We start from the raw sequence: 18,577 nt of genomic DNA on the forward strand, positions 1-18,577 counted from the left end.
CTATAATCTAATTTTACTCTGTGATGAGTCTGACACTTCAGTTTTCATAAAGCAGCTAAATGTGAATATCATTGACCTTGAAATTTCAAATACTTGGTGTTTCCAGGAAGTAGTGTTTTTGAAGCAATCATACACAATATGTAGCATCATAAGTCTCAATCATAGTTTTAAGCTTCTTTTTCTGAAAAGGGACAAAATAGCTAATTTTAATTTTCATGTCTCCTTTTGGTAAGTGAATTTGGGCAGAGTTCTTGAGATTTCACCATGTTGAGCCATTATTGTGAGCAATTAGACTTATAAAGAATCATGAATATAGTTTCTTTACCAAATTCTAACCTTGAATTTTTTTAATCAAGATAATATTTTTATCCACTTGACATGTCAGAATCTAATGATTAGACAGAATCTTTAAATAGCAGCGAATTCTCAACAGACACTCTGCAGAATTGTCCTTTAGATGCCAGGACCAAAACTCACTTAAAGGAGAGGTTTCCTTTATATTTATTTATATGCTTTACTCTTATCAATCAATGATTTGCCACCTTTATATAAGTAACAAGTTTAAAAACTGAAGAACCCATTGAATCACCTTGGAAATGGTCTAGTGGTATCTTCTCTGTTTGAGTATTAAAATGTAACATTAGGTCAAGGAAACTACAGAAAAGAGCCTTTTTAGGATTAAAATGATATCATTAAACAACGGGTTTATATCTACTTGCTGAATCTGGGCATTTTATTTTTATTCATACACGGCAATTACTTAAAAAATATAGAATATTAGATTTGGAAATGACTTTGGAAATCACATAACTTACCTCCCTCATTATACACTTGGAGAAAGTGAAACGTATAGGGCATTTGTAAGATGTGTTCACAGTCATATTATTATGTTAGTTTCAAGATCAGAACTTGAACCCAGGTCTTTGAATCTTTACTCACAACAATTCCATAGTGGTTAGAATGTTATATAAATGAAATACTAGCAATGTGTCAATTTTTATGACACTCCCCCCAAAAACCTATAAACTGTTACCATTATAACATTTGTATCAAAGTAATAACGGTACAAATTCACTCTGTTCTTAGACTCTGTATAGATGGGTAACATACCAATTTAAATCAAAAGATACTGTTTGCTGAGAAATGAATAAAATTTTCATCACTCTGTCAAAAGCCATAAATATGGGGCAGTAGGGTGGCTCAGTGGACTGAGAGACAGGCCTAGAGACAGGAAGTCCTAGGTTCAAATCTGGCCTCAGATACTTCCTGGCTGTGAGTCCCTGGGCAAGTCACTTAACCCCCATTGCCTAGTCCTTACCTCTCTTCTGCCTTGGAACCAATATACAGTATTGATTCTAAGATGGAAGGTAAGGGTTTTAAAAAAAGAAAACCATAAATATTATGCATACAATAAATTTTCATGTATGGATAAAATTCTTTTTCATGTATTACCACATATAAACTATTTTATTTCTGTGTTTCCCAGAAGTGAAGGATAAAAATTCTATATCAGAAACCTTTTTTCCCTCCTAGTACAAGAAATTGGTGACTCTTCCTTTTCTTTCTACTCCTGGTTGCACATGCCTTCAACCCCATGCTTACACACACACACACACACACACACACACACACACACACACACACACACATTCACTCACTCACACATACATACAAACCTGAAATCCACCTTAGGCTAAAAAATATATGTGCATATATGCATACAACTATAGATTGACAAAAATATAATGTGATTGATAGTAATTAAACAGTTCCCTTTCTTCAACCAAAAGTTTCCCAGTTGCTGATGGTCTCCAATCTGTCTGGCAAGCTTGCAAATTATTTTTCACGTGTATTGGGGATGCTTGCCCAAACCAAACCCCTCTAATTTGTAGTCAATGAAAACTTGCACCAGGATTTTTTTTTCTTTTTCACCAATCACAGCTCAGTTGCTTGGGATGCTAAATTGAGAGAAGGTCAACTGAATTCTATTTGAAATAGTTTTTTAATATGGTATGATGGTGCATAGGTTCTTAACCCTTCCCCTGTTATGCTTATTCATGTGGGCTCTTAGTCCTTTCCTGTGACTTCTGCTTCCACAGTAAGCACACATGAGCTTGTTCGCTTCCTAGTTGTTTTGTATTCCTAACCAGTAGATTGCTTTTTTTCTATCTATGCTTCTTTTCTGTATTCCATTGGTGCTAAATGGAACCCTGAAGTTTCCTGAGGAAGTGAGCATCAAGTGTTAGTAAAATATCACATGTGTGATAATTTATATACAAATATGTATAATAACTGATTAAGAGCACTTTCAGATTTAAAAAGTACTTTGTCCAACCCAACTCTATAAGGTATTCAGTAAATATATTATTATTCTTGTTTCAGGAGGAAATTGATCAAGAATTGCCCATGGTCATAGAATTAGCAAAGTGAATGAGCTGATGCTTTATCCCATATCTAAGAATTGTACTCTTTCTGACTATGCTGGGCTGCATTACAAACAGCACATTTTCAATAACAGTGACTTTGAAGTGACAACTTTTTTTCCTCCCTGATTTATTTTAACCCCCAAAAAATTGGAAGACAAAAATTAAGAGCTTTATGAAATACCCTGGATTCTCAAAATGGTGTATAAGAAATATCTGTGACCTAATAATTTTGACAAATTTCTTCCATCAATTGTGATGCTTTGTTCAAATGAGCCATTATTCATGTCTTGATAGATCATGTGATTCTAACCTTGACTATACAGGTATTCCTCTAGTTTTATAGGTAGTAATTTAGCTATCTATTTTAGTTAGATATTAGAGCTGATATTCTTTGATATACATAACATATAACATTTGAATTATGTACAAGAATTAATAATAAAATATCTAAAACATATATTTAACAAAGTTTATCTATGTTTTATTATATATATTACAAATAACAAATACTATGTAAAGCACATTACATATTGCATAATGCTTATAGTAAGTATAACAAATGTAATGACATGTTGTTTGTTTTTTAGTCATGTCTGACCATAAACAAATATCACCAATATAATTTCTTTCCCAATGAATACAATAGTTATATTTGTTTTCAATTATCTTATAGATCATCTGTATTTTATTAATATTGCATGAGTAACAAATAATGTAGAAAGCATTCTATATTATATAATGTATATATTATAGAAAACAAAAAAATGAGCTCTACTGAATATCTAAACGCAATAAAATATCAGCAATGCTATTTCCTTTCCAATGAATAAAGTAGTTGCATTTGTTTTTATAAACTTCCACATATAAACTTTAATATTATGAAATTATTAGATTGAATTTACAAATGTAATGCTATTGCCTAATATTTTTCTTAGCCCAGTTAACAGTATTTGGAACTTAGTTTTTAAGAAAAGTCAACATTTGAAGTCACCAGCAGAGGGCACCATGGAAGTCTTGTATCTTTTTGAGAAACTGAAAAGATACATCAAAATGAAGGCTGACTAGATCCATTTATCTCAAAATCTGGTGCATAAATGTGATGTTCACTGGACTTTCAGCAATATCCTGGGGAAGTACTCATTACTAATATCCTTTTCCATTACTTTCTTGGCCCTAAATTCACTCCTAAATTCTGATACCAAGAGATGAGAGCCCTGAGATTGAACCATTGATAACTTTTAAAGATATTCTGCATGAAATACCTCCATCACTGGAAACACAAATAGTGTAATGAAGGAAGGAAGGAATGATAAAACATTTGTTAAATACTTACTATGTACCAAGCACTGTAGATACAAATTGCAAAGCTCACATTCAAATGATAGAAGTGACACATACAGAAAAGTTCAGAGCACAGCAAATAGAAAGGTCCAATAGTGCTTTGAGTTCAGTGGCAGGGTCCATGGCAACATTAGATCAATTTGTTCCATGGTATGCATTCATAAGGAAGACACCCCCCACCCCGGCCCTCACACAGATCAAGTTAGAAATTCTTAGTAAACACAAAACTGGTAGATGAAGAACAGTCACAAATGCACACAGATATTATGCAAACTATATATTAATAATTGCATACTTAATTATTTTATGAAAATAAGAAAAGATAGTCTACAGCCATATGCAAATCAGCTTGACATATAATTTTATTCTATGCTATTTTATATGATTTAAGGCTTTTTTTCTAATTAGCACTGGCCCTTCCCCCCACCCCCCATAAACATTCATAACAGTGAAAGGGGGACAAGGAGAAAAGAAGAATAAAGTGTGTTTATTTTTAAGCATACAAATGAAGGATGATAAGATATCAGAGGAAAGAATTTAAAATACCTCTTAAAAAGCACAATTTTTAGATCTTTTTGAATAAAAAAGGCATTCTGAATCTCATTTTCTTCTAATGAGACCACTAAGTGTGTTTAAGGAAGAAAAGGGGAGAATGTTCTTTCAAGTACCAAATTCTGGAATTAACTTACTTTGCTGCATAGCATTTCTAGGCAGTTTTGTTAATAGCCTGAAAACCAATTAAATCCCTCTCAGCTAAGCATTTTCTCAGTCATAAACTCACACAAAAAGGTGACCAAAGTCTTAATGAGCAATGAAGAAAAAAGAAATCCCTTCATATAAAGCAACGCCTTTCGTCAGATAAATTAATGTATAACCCCTGAGAATTCCAAAAGCAGCAGCATCCTTTGAGAGGTGAAAAAAAAAAGCCAAGGGCAACTATCTAACCTCCAAGGCAGAAATCCTCTTCAAACACCAATCTCCAGAGGACTTGCAATTCTCTATTGCTCTTCCTAAGGAATGTATGTTGTTTAGTCATAGGGCGGTATAATGAGCATTTTTTATTTGGTTAATATTAATCTTCTCTGACCAAAACCTGAAAATCTACTTAGGATTTCTTGTGCCTCCTTTTTTAGAAATCTTTCTGCTATACACAAGGGATCACAACCTTGCTTTCTTTTCTCTCTCTCTCTATTCCCCTCTCTCTATCCAATGATAATTTTCTCCCATCAATCCTGGAGCAGTTTAGTATACTCAAAGTTTATTCCATTATGCACCTAACTATATTTCTCTGAGAAGGAATATTGAGATCCAAGCTACATATTTTGATGCAAAGTTGTAAAACCATAACCTGATACTATTCACTTAATTCAGTGTTATATTAATCACTTCCAATGGCCTAGACCCAACACTATTATTATTACAACATTATTAGGCTACCATGGGGGAGAAGAATTTTTTTCCTGTTTGGACCCAGAAATTGAGAGTAATGAATGGAAGTTACAATAAAGATTTAAACTGTGAAAAAGGAAAAAAAATGTCTAACCAGAAAAGTTGAGGAAAAGTACAATATGTTTCCTGGGGAATGGGTATACTATTTCTTGAGAAACTTTCACAGGGATATTATACATGTTCAGGAAGGGATTGGTCTTTTCCATTTGTGACAAGGCCTATCTTTTTCCAATCTCTGTCAGAACCATTCTTCTAACAGACAGTTGACTAAACTGAGTCATAGACCACTATGATCTTTCCTGATTTAGCTTCCTCTCTTTATTTGGAGCATTTGACCTCAAATAATTTCTTTGAGGACTCTCTCCTCTCATAATTCTATCCAGCTGGAGTTCAGCCAGCTCTCTCTTTATAAAATCATTCAATCAACATATATTCATTGAATTCATGCTGTGTGCTAGGAACTACACTAGCTGTTAATGTATTTTCAAAGGAGAGGAAGACAAAATTTCATCCCCAATAGCAGTCATTTAATATCAATGTTTAAAATACAAGAATGAGTCAGTATAACTTCCCCTTAATTTTCTAAGCCCATTCTTCTTATTATAATGCAATAACTGAAATATACTTTAAATAATAAACTTTCATTAGTATTTCCAGTCTTATTCCTCTTTTCCAAATTTTTGTGGAAAGCTGATTTTTGTAGCTATTCTTTCTTCAGCATTTTCATCATCTTCCTTCTCTGAATCTACAGTTTTTGTTTAAAAAGTTCCCTAAATTCCTTTCCAGTTCAAAATCTCTATAAGTCAACAACAACAAATCAGTCAATAAGGATTTATTAAGCATCTACTATGTGCAAGGCACTGGGCTAAGCACTCAGGATATAAAGAAAGGAAAAGCGTTGCCCTTTAAAGGAAGACACTTTGAGATTGAGTGGCACAAGATGCAAACAGCCAAGCACAATCAAGATATATACAAGATGAAATGTTCATAATCACAGAGGAAGGTGGTCGATGAGGTTTCTTGTAGAAGGTGAGATTTTAGCTGGAAGGAAGCCAAGCAATGGAGGAGAGAATTTCCAGAATGAGGGATAGCTAGTGAAAATATATGAAGTTGTAGCAAAATATATGAAGTCATGTGGCAAGAAGCAGAAAGAGTCAGTATCACTGGATCATACCGTATGAGGACATAAGGAAGATATAAAAAGACTAAAGAGGTAGAGCATGAAGAGCTTGACAGCTATGAAGGGCTTTAAATACCAAGGAGAAAATTTCATATTTGCTCTTGGAGGTGTTAGAGAAGCATTGTAGTTAACTGAGGAGAGGCAGAGATAAAGGGTGAAACAATCAGTTGAGGAATAACAATTTGACAGCTGAATGGAAGAAGGATTTTAGAAGAAACCTCAGGCCAGGAGACTGACTACACAACAAACTATTGTAACAGTCCAAGAAAGATGAGAACCCATACTAGGGTGGTGGCAAAGGAAGAAAGAAGGGAGCAGATGTTATATTTCAAATGTTATTAAGGTAAAATCTATAGGACCTGACAACACATTGCATATGAGGGGGATGATAGAGACTGAGGCATCAAAGATAATACTGAGGTTTCCAGCTGGACAATTGGGATTCTTCTGCTTTCTTTAAAATGCCCTAACCCTCACCTGAAATGCAGATGCCAGGATTACAGGCAAAGAAAGAAATGAGAAACATTCCCTATTTGAAATGGAACCAGTCAACTTAATTAAAAAAAAAATAACTATGCCAGTTAAGTAGCAAGCATTTTAGATGCACAGGGAAAATCCACCTTAACATAAGGTATTAATTTATGTTGTACTTTTTCATTTCTTATTTGCATTATCTAAACTGTACAGGCAATACGGGATCACTAGATTTCTCACTATTATCAAATGGTCATTCTCTTAAAAGGAAACAAAATTGAAGCTTCAAGATAGTTGATATTTTCAGTCACATAAAGGGCAATTTTGACAGCTTGACCAAAAAGAATCCTCAGATCAACTTAAGATAAATTTAAGTGGATGGTAGTAAAGGGCCTTGATAAGGAAAGACTCCAAGATGAAAGATTCCATGAGGGGAATGACCCTGAGTCACTGAAGCATTGAAGGGAAAATGAAAATAAAGGAATCCACTGTCTGGAAAGTGGGAGCTGAATAGGGTCATCTCTTTGCAGATGACTCCCCTTTCAATAAAACCAGCCCTTGCAAGCTATGCAAATCTACAATCTTTCATCAACTCTTGTCTATTCAACATTTCAACCTTGTATCCAATAAATATTTCAAGTTCAACTTGTTCAAAACAACTGACCCCACATTTATATCCCAATTTCCTTATTTCTATTGCTACAGCACTCTTCTTCTGGTCCCCCATGTTCACAATTTAATGATTCCTCATTCTTACTTATCCACATATTCAACCAATCGTTTGCTTCTACAATATTTCTCACATGTATCTTCTCATTCAGGCCTTTATCAACTCTCACCTAGGTTTTTACAATGGCCTTCTAAATGTATTTCCTAACTAAATCTTCCTTCATAAAAAATCCTTCACCCATGGAATACTATTGTGCTCAAAGGAATAATAAACTGGAAGAATTCCATGGGAACTGGAATGACCTCCAGCAATGGATGCAGAGTGAAAGGAGCAGAACCAGGAGAACATTATACACAGAGACCGATACACTGTGGTACAATCAAATGTAATGGACTTCTCTACTAGCAGCAATGCAATAATCCAGGACAATTCTGAGGGACTCATGAGAAAGAACACTATCCACATCCACAGAAAGAACTGTTGGAAGTAGAAACACAGAAGAAAAACAACTGCTTGATCACATGGTTGTATGGGGATATGACTGGGGATGTAGACTCTAAATGATCACCCTAGTGCAAATATCAGTAATATGGAAATAGGTCCTGATCAATGACACATGTAAAACCTAGTGAAATTGCTCATTGGCTATGGGGGGGGGTGGAAAACTGGAGGGAAAGAACATGAATCTTGTAACTATGGAAACTATTCTAAATTAATTAATTAAATAAAATTTTCCAAAACTTAAAAATAATAAAAATAATAAAACAAAATAAAATCCTTCACCCAGCTGACAAAGAGATTTTCCTAAAGCCCAGACCTAACTATGTCACTCCCTTGCTCAATACATTTCAGTTACTCTCCATTACCTTAGGATCAAATATAAACTTCTTTGTTTGGTACTGAAAACCCTTAACAATTGAGACCCTTCACTTTAAATCTTATTACCCGTATTAATCCTGTTCATGAACTCTATGGACCATAGCCAAGTAAAATCTTGCCCAGACAACAAGCATTTGGGAAACAGTCATAATGTGTCAGGCACTGAGATAAGCACTTGGAGATATAAAAAAGACCAAAACAGTTCTTGCCTTTGAGAAGCTCCTAGAATTGCATATAATATGAGCATAATCAAATCAGTATGTATTATAAATGTAATATATTCCAGTGACAATTGTTATTTTATAATATAGAAATATATAGTATATACTATATTACACATATAATTAAATATAATCATGCAATTATAACATTACATTGAAATCCAATATTATATTGAAATCTGAGACAACATGGAAGGGCAGAGTAATTGAGGATAGATGCCAGCGGCCTTGCTCTATCTCTAGATTTCCCAGCTACTGACTCAGTTCTCTTTGACCTATATTCCAAACCTTCTTTCCTCCTACCAGTGTCTGTGCTTATAGGCTGTATGTATATGTGTACATGTGCATATACTTAAATGTGTGTATTTTTATATATGTTTATAAGTGCATATATGCTATACAATAGATTATGTATATGATGTATCATATGGCTATAATAAAGTATAGTAGATGATTACTTTTAAAATATAAGCTTTGGGATCTTTTTTAATAATAGATTCAAATGTAGTATGATATAATACATCACACTATGTAACATAATATTAAAAGTATACTTATATAGGCATATACATATTATAACACAATTATAGGAATAAAATATATTATGTTATATAAGTATAATAAGAACATATTATCTATGTATTTCTTTGTATATTGCCATTTTCCCTGCTAGAACATAAGGTCCTTGAAGGGAGGGATAATTTTGTTTTTGTCTTGTATCCCTAAAGTCTAACACCAACCCTGGTGGTTAATAAAAGACGTTGCATGGCTGAATGATGGTACGTACCACTATCAGAAATATGGAAGTTAGCAGAGAAAGCAGGTTTTCAGGAAAATAGTGATTAAATAAGAGTGTACATTTGTGTGATGTTAAGTGCTTCAGGACTTGCAAACCACTTTAGCTACATGATGCCAAATGATAAAGGTTGCCTGGAATAGTTTCCAAAGAACATCTCTTTCCTGGCAGTCCATAAAATATATTCCAAGCCTACAACTCTATTAGATAAGTTGTAAAGTTGGTCAACAATGGCAAAATCTTGTACTTTTCTCCTATTAGTTTTGAAGCTCTTTCATTTTAGAGTTCATTTTGGTGGGGAGTGTAAAAGAGAAAATTCTGAGACTATCCATAAATTAATAATTTTATTAATCAAAAGTAGTAAGGGAAAAAGATGGAAAATAGGAGATAGATACACTTTCCTCACTGCTCCATTTAGCTCAATATTCTGTGGCTGCTTTTAGGGTCCCCTAGCCAGGCTCACCAGGAAGTTCATCCAGCAACAAAATGGGAAGAAAAGAGTATGAAATCCCCTTGCCTCAGTTTGTCAAACCTTTCCTCTGCCCACTAATTTATGTCTCACATCTCAGGAGCCAGTGGTGGCTTTCTATTTTTCCTGGGCCACTCAGAGGGGCAGACCAGGGGGCAGTGGAGGGGACATCACCATGTCCCCTGTCTCATGATCTCTTGACTCTATGATTGCCTTTTTCCAGCTGCCATTCTAACCTTGCCTCTAGGTCAAGTTGTCAATATGAGATGAGATCACACTCTCCTTCTCCTGCACAGGAGGAAGTTAGAGAACTGCATATAACAAGTATATGAAAAAATGAAGTGATGTGGTAGTATCTGGAATCTTTTATTAATAATAAAAAGAAAGAATATGACAAAAATGAGATAAAATAATAAATTAACTCTATTAAACAATAGTGGCTTTTTAAAAATGATCAATTTAAGTATTGGGCTTTATGGGTTCCATTTCTGAGTCTCCTTTCTAGTCACTGAAATAATTTATGGATAAAAATTTTAGCAACTTCTAGAAAGGAAACATAGTTTTAGTTAGGTAAAAGGATGCTCCTTTTATCACTAGCATTAAATTCATTTTTTCTGGCTCCTGAAATGAGTTCTGATGAAGGAAGAAACATTTATTGGGATAATGCTAAATTCCAGCAAAAGTTAGTAGCAATTTATTACTTTATACTTTTTGAAAATTATGAAAAAGGTTTTCATTGATAAGAAAGGAACACTTCCTATGTTTCCACTTATAAGTCATAAATAAAAATGATAGTCTCTATGATTTTTGTAAACATAAGTATTTGAAATAGAAGACTCCTCTTTGGTAATAAACTATAGAGCTAAGCTACTCAAAATAACCACAACTCAATAATAATAAGGCAATTTTTTTTCCAAACAGATGCTATATATATCTAGGAGGCAATTTAGGAAAACCAAAAGAACATTGCTATGGAATAATATCATGGAAAAGTAAGAGCTCTAACTATTTTCTTAATTCTATGAGTGACTGACTCTCTTAAATGTGTATGTAGGGTGGGTAAGACATCTTCCTAATAGTCTTTTGATGGCATGGACAAAACTTTTTCTTTCCATGGACAATTGATATATTCCACATTAGTCTATCCATCGCGAACACTTAAGACTCCTCTTTTTTCTAATGATTCCAATATTTCTTTGAATAAAATACAAATTTTTTTCAGTGACTCATTTTTAGATTACTAAAATCCAAAATTCTACTGAGGTCTGTTAAAGCTCTGGGGTTTTTTTGAGCCTATGATTTTTTTTCTCCTTTTCAATTTTTTCCCCACTAAGCATTTTTGTTTGCTTATTTTCCAGAGAGAGGTGGTAAAAAGATTAGAAGGTTCCTTTCTTAAAATACTGGAAAGGAAATAGGAACCTGAGTCCCTCTTTGAAAAATATTTCTCCATAAAATGCTGGAATGACATTTTTTGCTAGGACTGTACTCCAGCATGATCATCAGAGTAAAGGAAATGGGTCTCCCCAAATATATTCTTCAAGTTTTTGTAATTTCATCAATGCAAGTATTCTCTTCAATGCAGATTGGCAACCCCTCCATAACTTAGTAGACTGAGTGTTGTTTTGCCTAAAAAGTTCATCATCCTGTGACCAACATAGTGATGGGTGTCTCCAAATAAATTGGTCCAAAGGCAGGCATATATGTATATGTGTGTGTATATATATATAGTCCTTCACTGAATCAATATGTGGCTGGATGGGAGGTAGAATTGGGGAGACAGAAGAGATGTCTCCAGATACTTAATAAAAAAATAAAAATAGATGTGAGAGAGACAGTTACTATGTTCTGGGAACCCCTCCTCATTCCCCCTTGTTCTGTCATGTTATTTGTTTCTGAGCTTCATGGTAAATAGTATAGATTGCCTTGGGAATAGAGACTCAAGCAAAGGCAGGTGCTGATCATGGGCTATAAACAACAACTGCCCTCATGTTTATCAGAGGTCTCTCCTGACTCTCCAAGATCCTATTTCTTTATGATTGACTTTAAAAGCTTCAAAACGGAGGGAGAGGAAATAAACACTGCCTTCACCCTGCTTATTATGCTCCTCAAGTTCTGTCTCCACGATGACTCACACCTCTGTCAGAGGAGACAGAGAGGAAAAGCTCAGATTTATCCCATTGCTCCTATAGGAGAGGGGATCTATTTTTATGGTACTCAACAAACCCAGCCAGCAGTGGTCAGCTGACATGTCCCTGTACAAAAAGAACACTTACAAGCTTTGAAGAGAGACAAAAGAATAGCCTTGAGAAGAAGGCCTCACAATTCACTGAACATCCTAGGGAAACTTCTCTCAGAAGGAAAGTAGCCAGAAGGTGACAAAATAGCCTGTTCAGCCACTGACCCATTTTAGTGCAAGTTCTGAACAGAAGTGGAGCAAAAACAAGGATTTCTGGGGCCTGGGGGAGAAAGGGGAAAAAAGCAAACAAAAACATTTCCTCTTATTCTGTAGCACTTCTCTCTCCAAGGCCTTTCATTTCTTTCCAAAACTCATTAATACTAACAAAAAGCATACCCACCTTTTAGATTTAGTGCACAGGTTAGCAGAGCAGATGGTCTTGGAACAAGTATGAATTTGAGGCCTTGATTTTGTCCTTTTTAGCATTAAACTCTATCCAGCTGAATCAATCATTCACTAGCCCAGTTGTAACCGGAATTCTTATACACTTGTCCTCAAAGGTAATCCCATGGCAGCCAAGACCCATCACAAACCACATACCTCTGAGAAAGACTTTCGCTTTGAAACAAGCTAGTTGTCCTGATGTTCTTAGTAATGATCACTCTGTCACCTTTTGAATTGCTTTCCTGGAGCACTAACTGTCTTGATTAGCAGTGGGCAGAGAGCAAACAAAGAGTCTTCTTCATGTGATTATTTAAATACATAAATGAGGTATGAAATGTATTGATGTAGTATCTAAGGGCTCATGGAAACTTGGGCCCAGTGGGAAAAACACTCTTACCCTATGGAATAGCATCATCTGAATCACAGAAAAGATATTAGATGCTAATATGCAGGTGGAAGAATGTGTATCTAAGTATCTGCAAAGCTAGAAAGACAACTTCTCTGGAAAGTAAACTCATCAATGATTGAGATGCAGGCTAGAAAATGGTTAATATAACTATCTGCCAAGGAAAGGAAATCTGACAAATTAAAAGGGAGGAAATGTGAAATCATGGAATGTACTTGAACTCACTAAAGAAAACGTCGTAAGAGCAATGGGGAAGGGCAGCATGTATGATGTGCTGTCTCAGAGTGTATAGAGGGTGATGAGAATATTATAGATCAGAGATACCATTCCTGCAGCCTGGAATACAAGTAAGGATATATTCCATGACTTACATCAAATGGAGCTGAGCTTTGCTGAACACTCTGGTTACACTGCTCCCTGAAGCAGTCGCTGAAAGGAAGCAGAAGACCCATCGCAATAATCCGAGAACAAAATTTCTCCGCTTCTTCTGGTGGTGCGTTCTCTTGCTGGCTAAACAGCTTTTCCAATAGAGTGCGCCCTGTCAAGATTATGAAATATAGCAATTAGGAGAGGGCTTGCTCATCACCTTGTTCAGAACATCCCCAATGGAGAAGCACCAAGGGTAATCACCAGGAGCAACAGGTTTCTAAGACTACTCTATGAGGCAACAGGAAATAATTGGACTGAACAGGAAGCTTTCAAACTTCTTTGCAATTTGGTGGCCTGGAGGTGTGGCTACAAGGTTTGCACAATAAAATTAGTTACTTGCACCAGAAGAGGTTCACCTGGAAAAGTTATAATCATAGAAGTTTCCACCTTTAAAGGGGAATAGGTAGAAAGAAGGGTGGGAGGTAGGCAAGAGAAAAAAGGAAAGGAGGGAGAGAAGGTAGGTGACATGTCTTTTCTTATTTCCTTTTGAAAACATTGAAAGAAAAGGAACTCAACAGAGGAATACATTAGGAAGAGCGCTGATCTTCTATGATTCAGGAGATCTGGGTATTTAGCCCCAGTGTAGCAAATTCTGCCACAAAAAAAGGCAGAAAAGTATCTTTTATATATAAAAAAAATATATGAATATAAATGAAAACCCATCAATATGCCTTCAAGGTACCCATTGCAGGCTCATCGATTTAGAATGGGAAAAGACTTAACAGGTCACCAAGTTAATTTCATTTGACAGATAAGGAAGAAGGCTCAAAGACAGTTAATGAATTACCCTGGTCACACAGTTGGTGAGTGGAAGAACCATAATTCAAATCCAACTACTCTAACTCCATATCTAATTCTCCCAACTCTACTATACTTTGAGTTCTCAATCAGCTCTTGAGAAAAGGGGAATTATTTTCTAGAAAACTGATCTAGGGAGCCTAGAAGTGCCAGATCTTACACTGTACTCTACAGCAGTGGTCAGAAAAACAATATGATAATGACTAAGAGACAGAAGGGTGGATCAGTGGAATAGACTATGGGTACTTGACCTCAGCGAACTAGTGTTTGATAAACCCAAATATCCCAGCTTTGGGGACAAGAACTCACTATTTGATAAAAACTGTTGGGAAAGTTGGAAAACAGTATGGGAGAGATTAGGTTTAGATCAGCATCTAACACCATATACCAAGACAAATTCAAAATGGCTAAATGACAAATATAAAGAGTGAAATAATAAATAAATTAGGTGAACATAGAATAGCATACCTGTCAGATCTGAGCGAATGGAAGAAATTTAATATCAAGCAAGAGATAGAGAACATTACAAAATGTAAAATGAATGACTTTGATTATATCAAATTAAACAGGTTTTGTACAAACAGAAAACCCATCTAGCCTTACTGAAACTGGGTAGAATGGAATAATATAGGAGATTTTGATTATTATGTAACAATGGAATTATATACTGTGGAATCCCTGAGGTCATTAAAATGGTCATGAAGCCAAGATCACATCTTATTTATAATGGAGAGACATAAATAATGAAAAATTAAGAAGAAGCAAATAGATTAGGCCAACTATCAGGAAAGTGTCCAGAGAATTGTTGAAGATTTAGAAGAAAAAGATTCTGGAGGAAATAAAGTGAAAAATGTTTATGTTCTCTTTGCAAAATTTGTCGCAATTTATAGTGTCAAATTAATTTTTAGCTAACATTGATTATATACCCACAAAATATATTTACTAAATGCTAAACATTAAAGCCACCTAACTGCTTTTCTGAAGCTCTTTTTCTTATACATTTTTGCATTGATGCCTGTTACTTTTCTGCTAAAAAAAATGGTTCCCCATTGTTTAGTGAAGTACATCTTGTAATTTAAGTCATCTCCAACCTCCCATTATGTACTTTTATCACACTATTTCCCTTTCCATGCTTTGTATTTCAATCAAACAAAATTTTAATTATTCAATTTCATTCTCATTGTCTCTTTTGCCCTCAATATGTTCTATTTTATTATTGACTTTTTTTAAAAATTTGATTTTCAATTTTAAATTTCTTCCTTTTCTCTTACCCTTTCTCATTCACTGAAAAGGCAAGAAATGCTATATCCATTTATATATGTATATGTATGAAGTTATATAAAACATTTCCAGATCAGCCACATTGTGAAAAACAAGCAAGAATCAAGAAAAATATTTTTTTTCTCTCTTTGGAGATGGATAGTATTTTCCAACTTGATTCTTTTATACCTGTCTTGGACTACTGTTTTGATAAGTCAGTAAGTCTTTCACAGTTGATTGTCATCACAATATTGCTGACACTGTATAACGTTTTTGTTTTACTTTTTTTCACTTTGCATCATTTCATCTAAGTTTTTCCAAGTTTTTCTGAAACCAATCCTTTCCTTATTTATTACAGAATAGTAATAATCTATCAAAATCTTTTTTAAAAACCCTTACCTTCCATCTCAGAGTCATTGCTGTGTATTGACTCCAGAAGAGTGGTAAGGGCTAGGCAATGAAGGTCAAGTGACTTGTCCAGGGTCACACAGCTGGGAAGTGTCTGAGGTCAGATTTGAACCTAGGACCTCCCGTCTCTAGGCCTGGTTGTCAATCCACTGAGCCACCCAGCTGCCCCCTTCTATCAAAATCTTATACTATAATTTTTAGCTATTGCCCAGTTGATGGTGATACCCTCAGTTTCCAATTGTATGCCACCCAAAGTTATAAACAGTTTTGCACATATGACTACAAGCATCACTATCAGTAGGATGAATGGTATTCACAATTTTATAGCTCTTTGGGCATCACTGCAAATTGTTTTCCAGAATGGTTGGATCAGTTCGCAGCTCCACCAAAAATAGTTAGTTATTATCCATTTTTACAAGTCTCTTCTAGCACTTGTCATTTTTCTTCTCTATCATGTTAGCTAATGTGTGTGAGGCTTTATATCAGAGTTGTGTTAATTTGCATTTATCGAATAAATGGTTATTTAGAACATTTTTCATGTAACTATTGATAAATTTTTTTACTAAAAATCATCTTTTATAGCATTTAACCTTTTGTCAATTGGAAAAAGGCTCTTTTTTAAAAATTGTATCAGTTCCCACTATATTTGAGAAATGGGGCTTTTATCAGAAAAAAAAAAAAAAACCTTTGTGAAAAAAATTTCCCCCAATTTCCTGCTTTCCTTCTACTATTTCTTCTCTTTTCATTATTTTTATGGTATGCTGTTTCATATTCTGGTCACATAAATGTTGATCTATAAGATTTGGTAATTTGATGAGCTGTGATGAATTCCTTGTTTATCCTCTTAAAAAACAGTTCAATGCCTATGGATATATTTGGAAAAAATATAAAATAAATATATTAAGTCAAGATGATTTTTAAAAACAAAATTACACATTATACCAGACTAACCATATTTTATATAGATTTTAGCAAAATTGACAAAGTTTCTGTATTTGTGGAAAAGATGCACAGACACCAGAAAGATTATGATACAATTAGATGGATTTAGAACTAGGCCCCAGTAACAGATTGAGTCTGTTTTCTGAAAGCCAAGATAGCTAACTATGAGATTTCACCTTACTCCCAAAAAGCTATCACCTAAACTAGATTGTATAACTTTCCCCAGTTACCATTTTATTACTTGCTTCAATAAGTGTTTGTTCATTATCCATGACTACCTTTTGTGGACTAACTAGTGGGAGAGGAGCTAAAATGGCTGAGATTAAGCTATTACCCTCCTGTTCTTGGTGACACTATCACTACTATCAACTAGAGAAAGTCTCTTTTATTCTGAACCCCGAAAAGACCATCATATCATTGCACTGAAAAAAAAATATCTGAAATGTAACAATAGATATCATTCTAGCTTAATACTTGTCCTAAAGAAAGGAGAGCTAAGGAGTATTTGCTAGTCATATCCATTTTCTGCTCTCCACAAAACATGGTCACCCCAAGATAACAGATGTGGCAGTATATATCTAGCTATCTAAATATACTTCTGCATCATTTGTTGACCTAGGCCCCTTGTGGTCCAGTTAAACCTTATCTACAATTAAATAGTGGGTCTAGTTCCTATTTAATATCTCTATTGGTACTCTAAATGTAAGATCCTTAAAACATGACCAAAGAGTAGACATGTTGCTAGGAGAGCTGTCATATCAGTTTTGAATTTTCAACTATATATAAAATCAGAATAAAGAAGGAAATTGCAGGTCTATGGAAGGATGGTTCATATACATCATATACATGGTTCATATACATATATATATAAAAATATATATATATACATGTACCTACAGAGGTAAAGAAAGGGATTCATAAAGTGAGTTTTATTGCTTATCCAGAAGCAATAAGAAAAATCATGCCTTTAGATAATTCGGCATCATATCTTACAGTACTGAAAAGTATTTGTGAAAAGACTATTCTGTAAATAAATGTTTGAAGCTTATGCACTAAATCTGATGACTTGATTTTACATCACCTTTCTTTACAAATATATGCCTCTCAACATTTCTAGCCAGAGGGGCAATCCTTGTAAGAGAGGAAAAAAGCAATTCAGCAAAACTAATCAACATAGTACCCAATTTGATAGTATATTAATACCCCATACTAAGAATTCATACCTCTGTAGAAAAAAAATAGTTATATGAATTTTATCTTTTCTGTTTAAAAACCAAACATGATCATTTAAATTACGAATTCAATTTCTTTTTGTTATTGTTATTCTTTCTATTTCTATTATAGTCACTATTTTCCTGGTTCTGCTTTCTTCCCTGTGGTACCTCATTTATGTCTTTTCTTGTTTCTCTATAGTTTTTGTTTTAATAATTGCTTTTTGATCAATAATATTCCAGTTCATTAATTTATCACAAATTCTTTAGCCACTCTACACCAATAGATATGATTTCAGTACTTTGCTATTATAGAAGGGTTCCTATAAATATTTGGTCTATATTTCTTTCTTTCTCATTTTGATCTTCATAGGGTAGATATGCCTGAGAGCAGGGTCTCTAAGTCAGGTTTATGGATAGTTTAGTCACTTTCTTAGTATAATAACAAATTGCTTCCAGAATTATTGGACAAGTTGGACAAATCCTCACCAACAGGGTATCAGTGTGCCTTTCTACAAAAATACAAAAGCTCATCTAATACTAACTATTCCCATATTTTGTCATCCTTAACAATTTTTTTAGTATAAGTAAAATGCTT

General features: G+C 34.3%; 1 protein-coding gene across 4 annotated transcripts in view; it reads right to left on the reverse strand.

Annotated features, from left to right (window-relative positions):
• FMN2 (formin 2) overlaps positions 1-18,577 on the reverse strand; it is a 473,310-nt gene that overhangs the window by 419,008 nt on the left and 35,725 nt on the right. For all 4 annotated transcript variants that reach the window (XM_056816081.1, XM_056816082.1, XM_056816079.1 and 1 more), the window contains exon 2: positions 13,303-13,469. In XM_056816081.1, the coding sequence (XP_056672059.1) occupies positions 13,303-13,469 (167 nt within the window). The remainder of the gene's footprint in view (positions 1-13,302; positions 13,470-18,577) is intronic.

Source organism: Monodelphis domestica, chromosome 2 (assembly GCF_027887165.1).
Source record: "Monodelphis domestica isolate mMonDom1 chromosome 2, mMonDom1.pri, whole genome shotgun sequence".
In the NCBI taxonomy this organism is placed as follows: Eukaryota; Metazoa; Chordata; class Mammalia; order Didelphimorphia; family Didelphidae; genus Monodelphis; species Monodelphis domestica.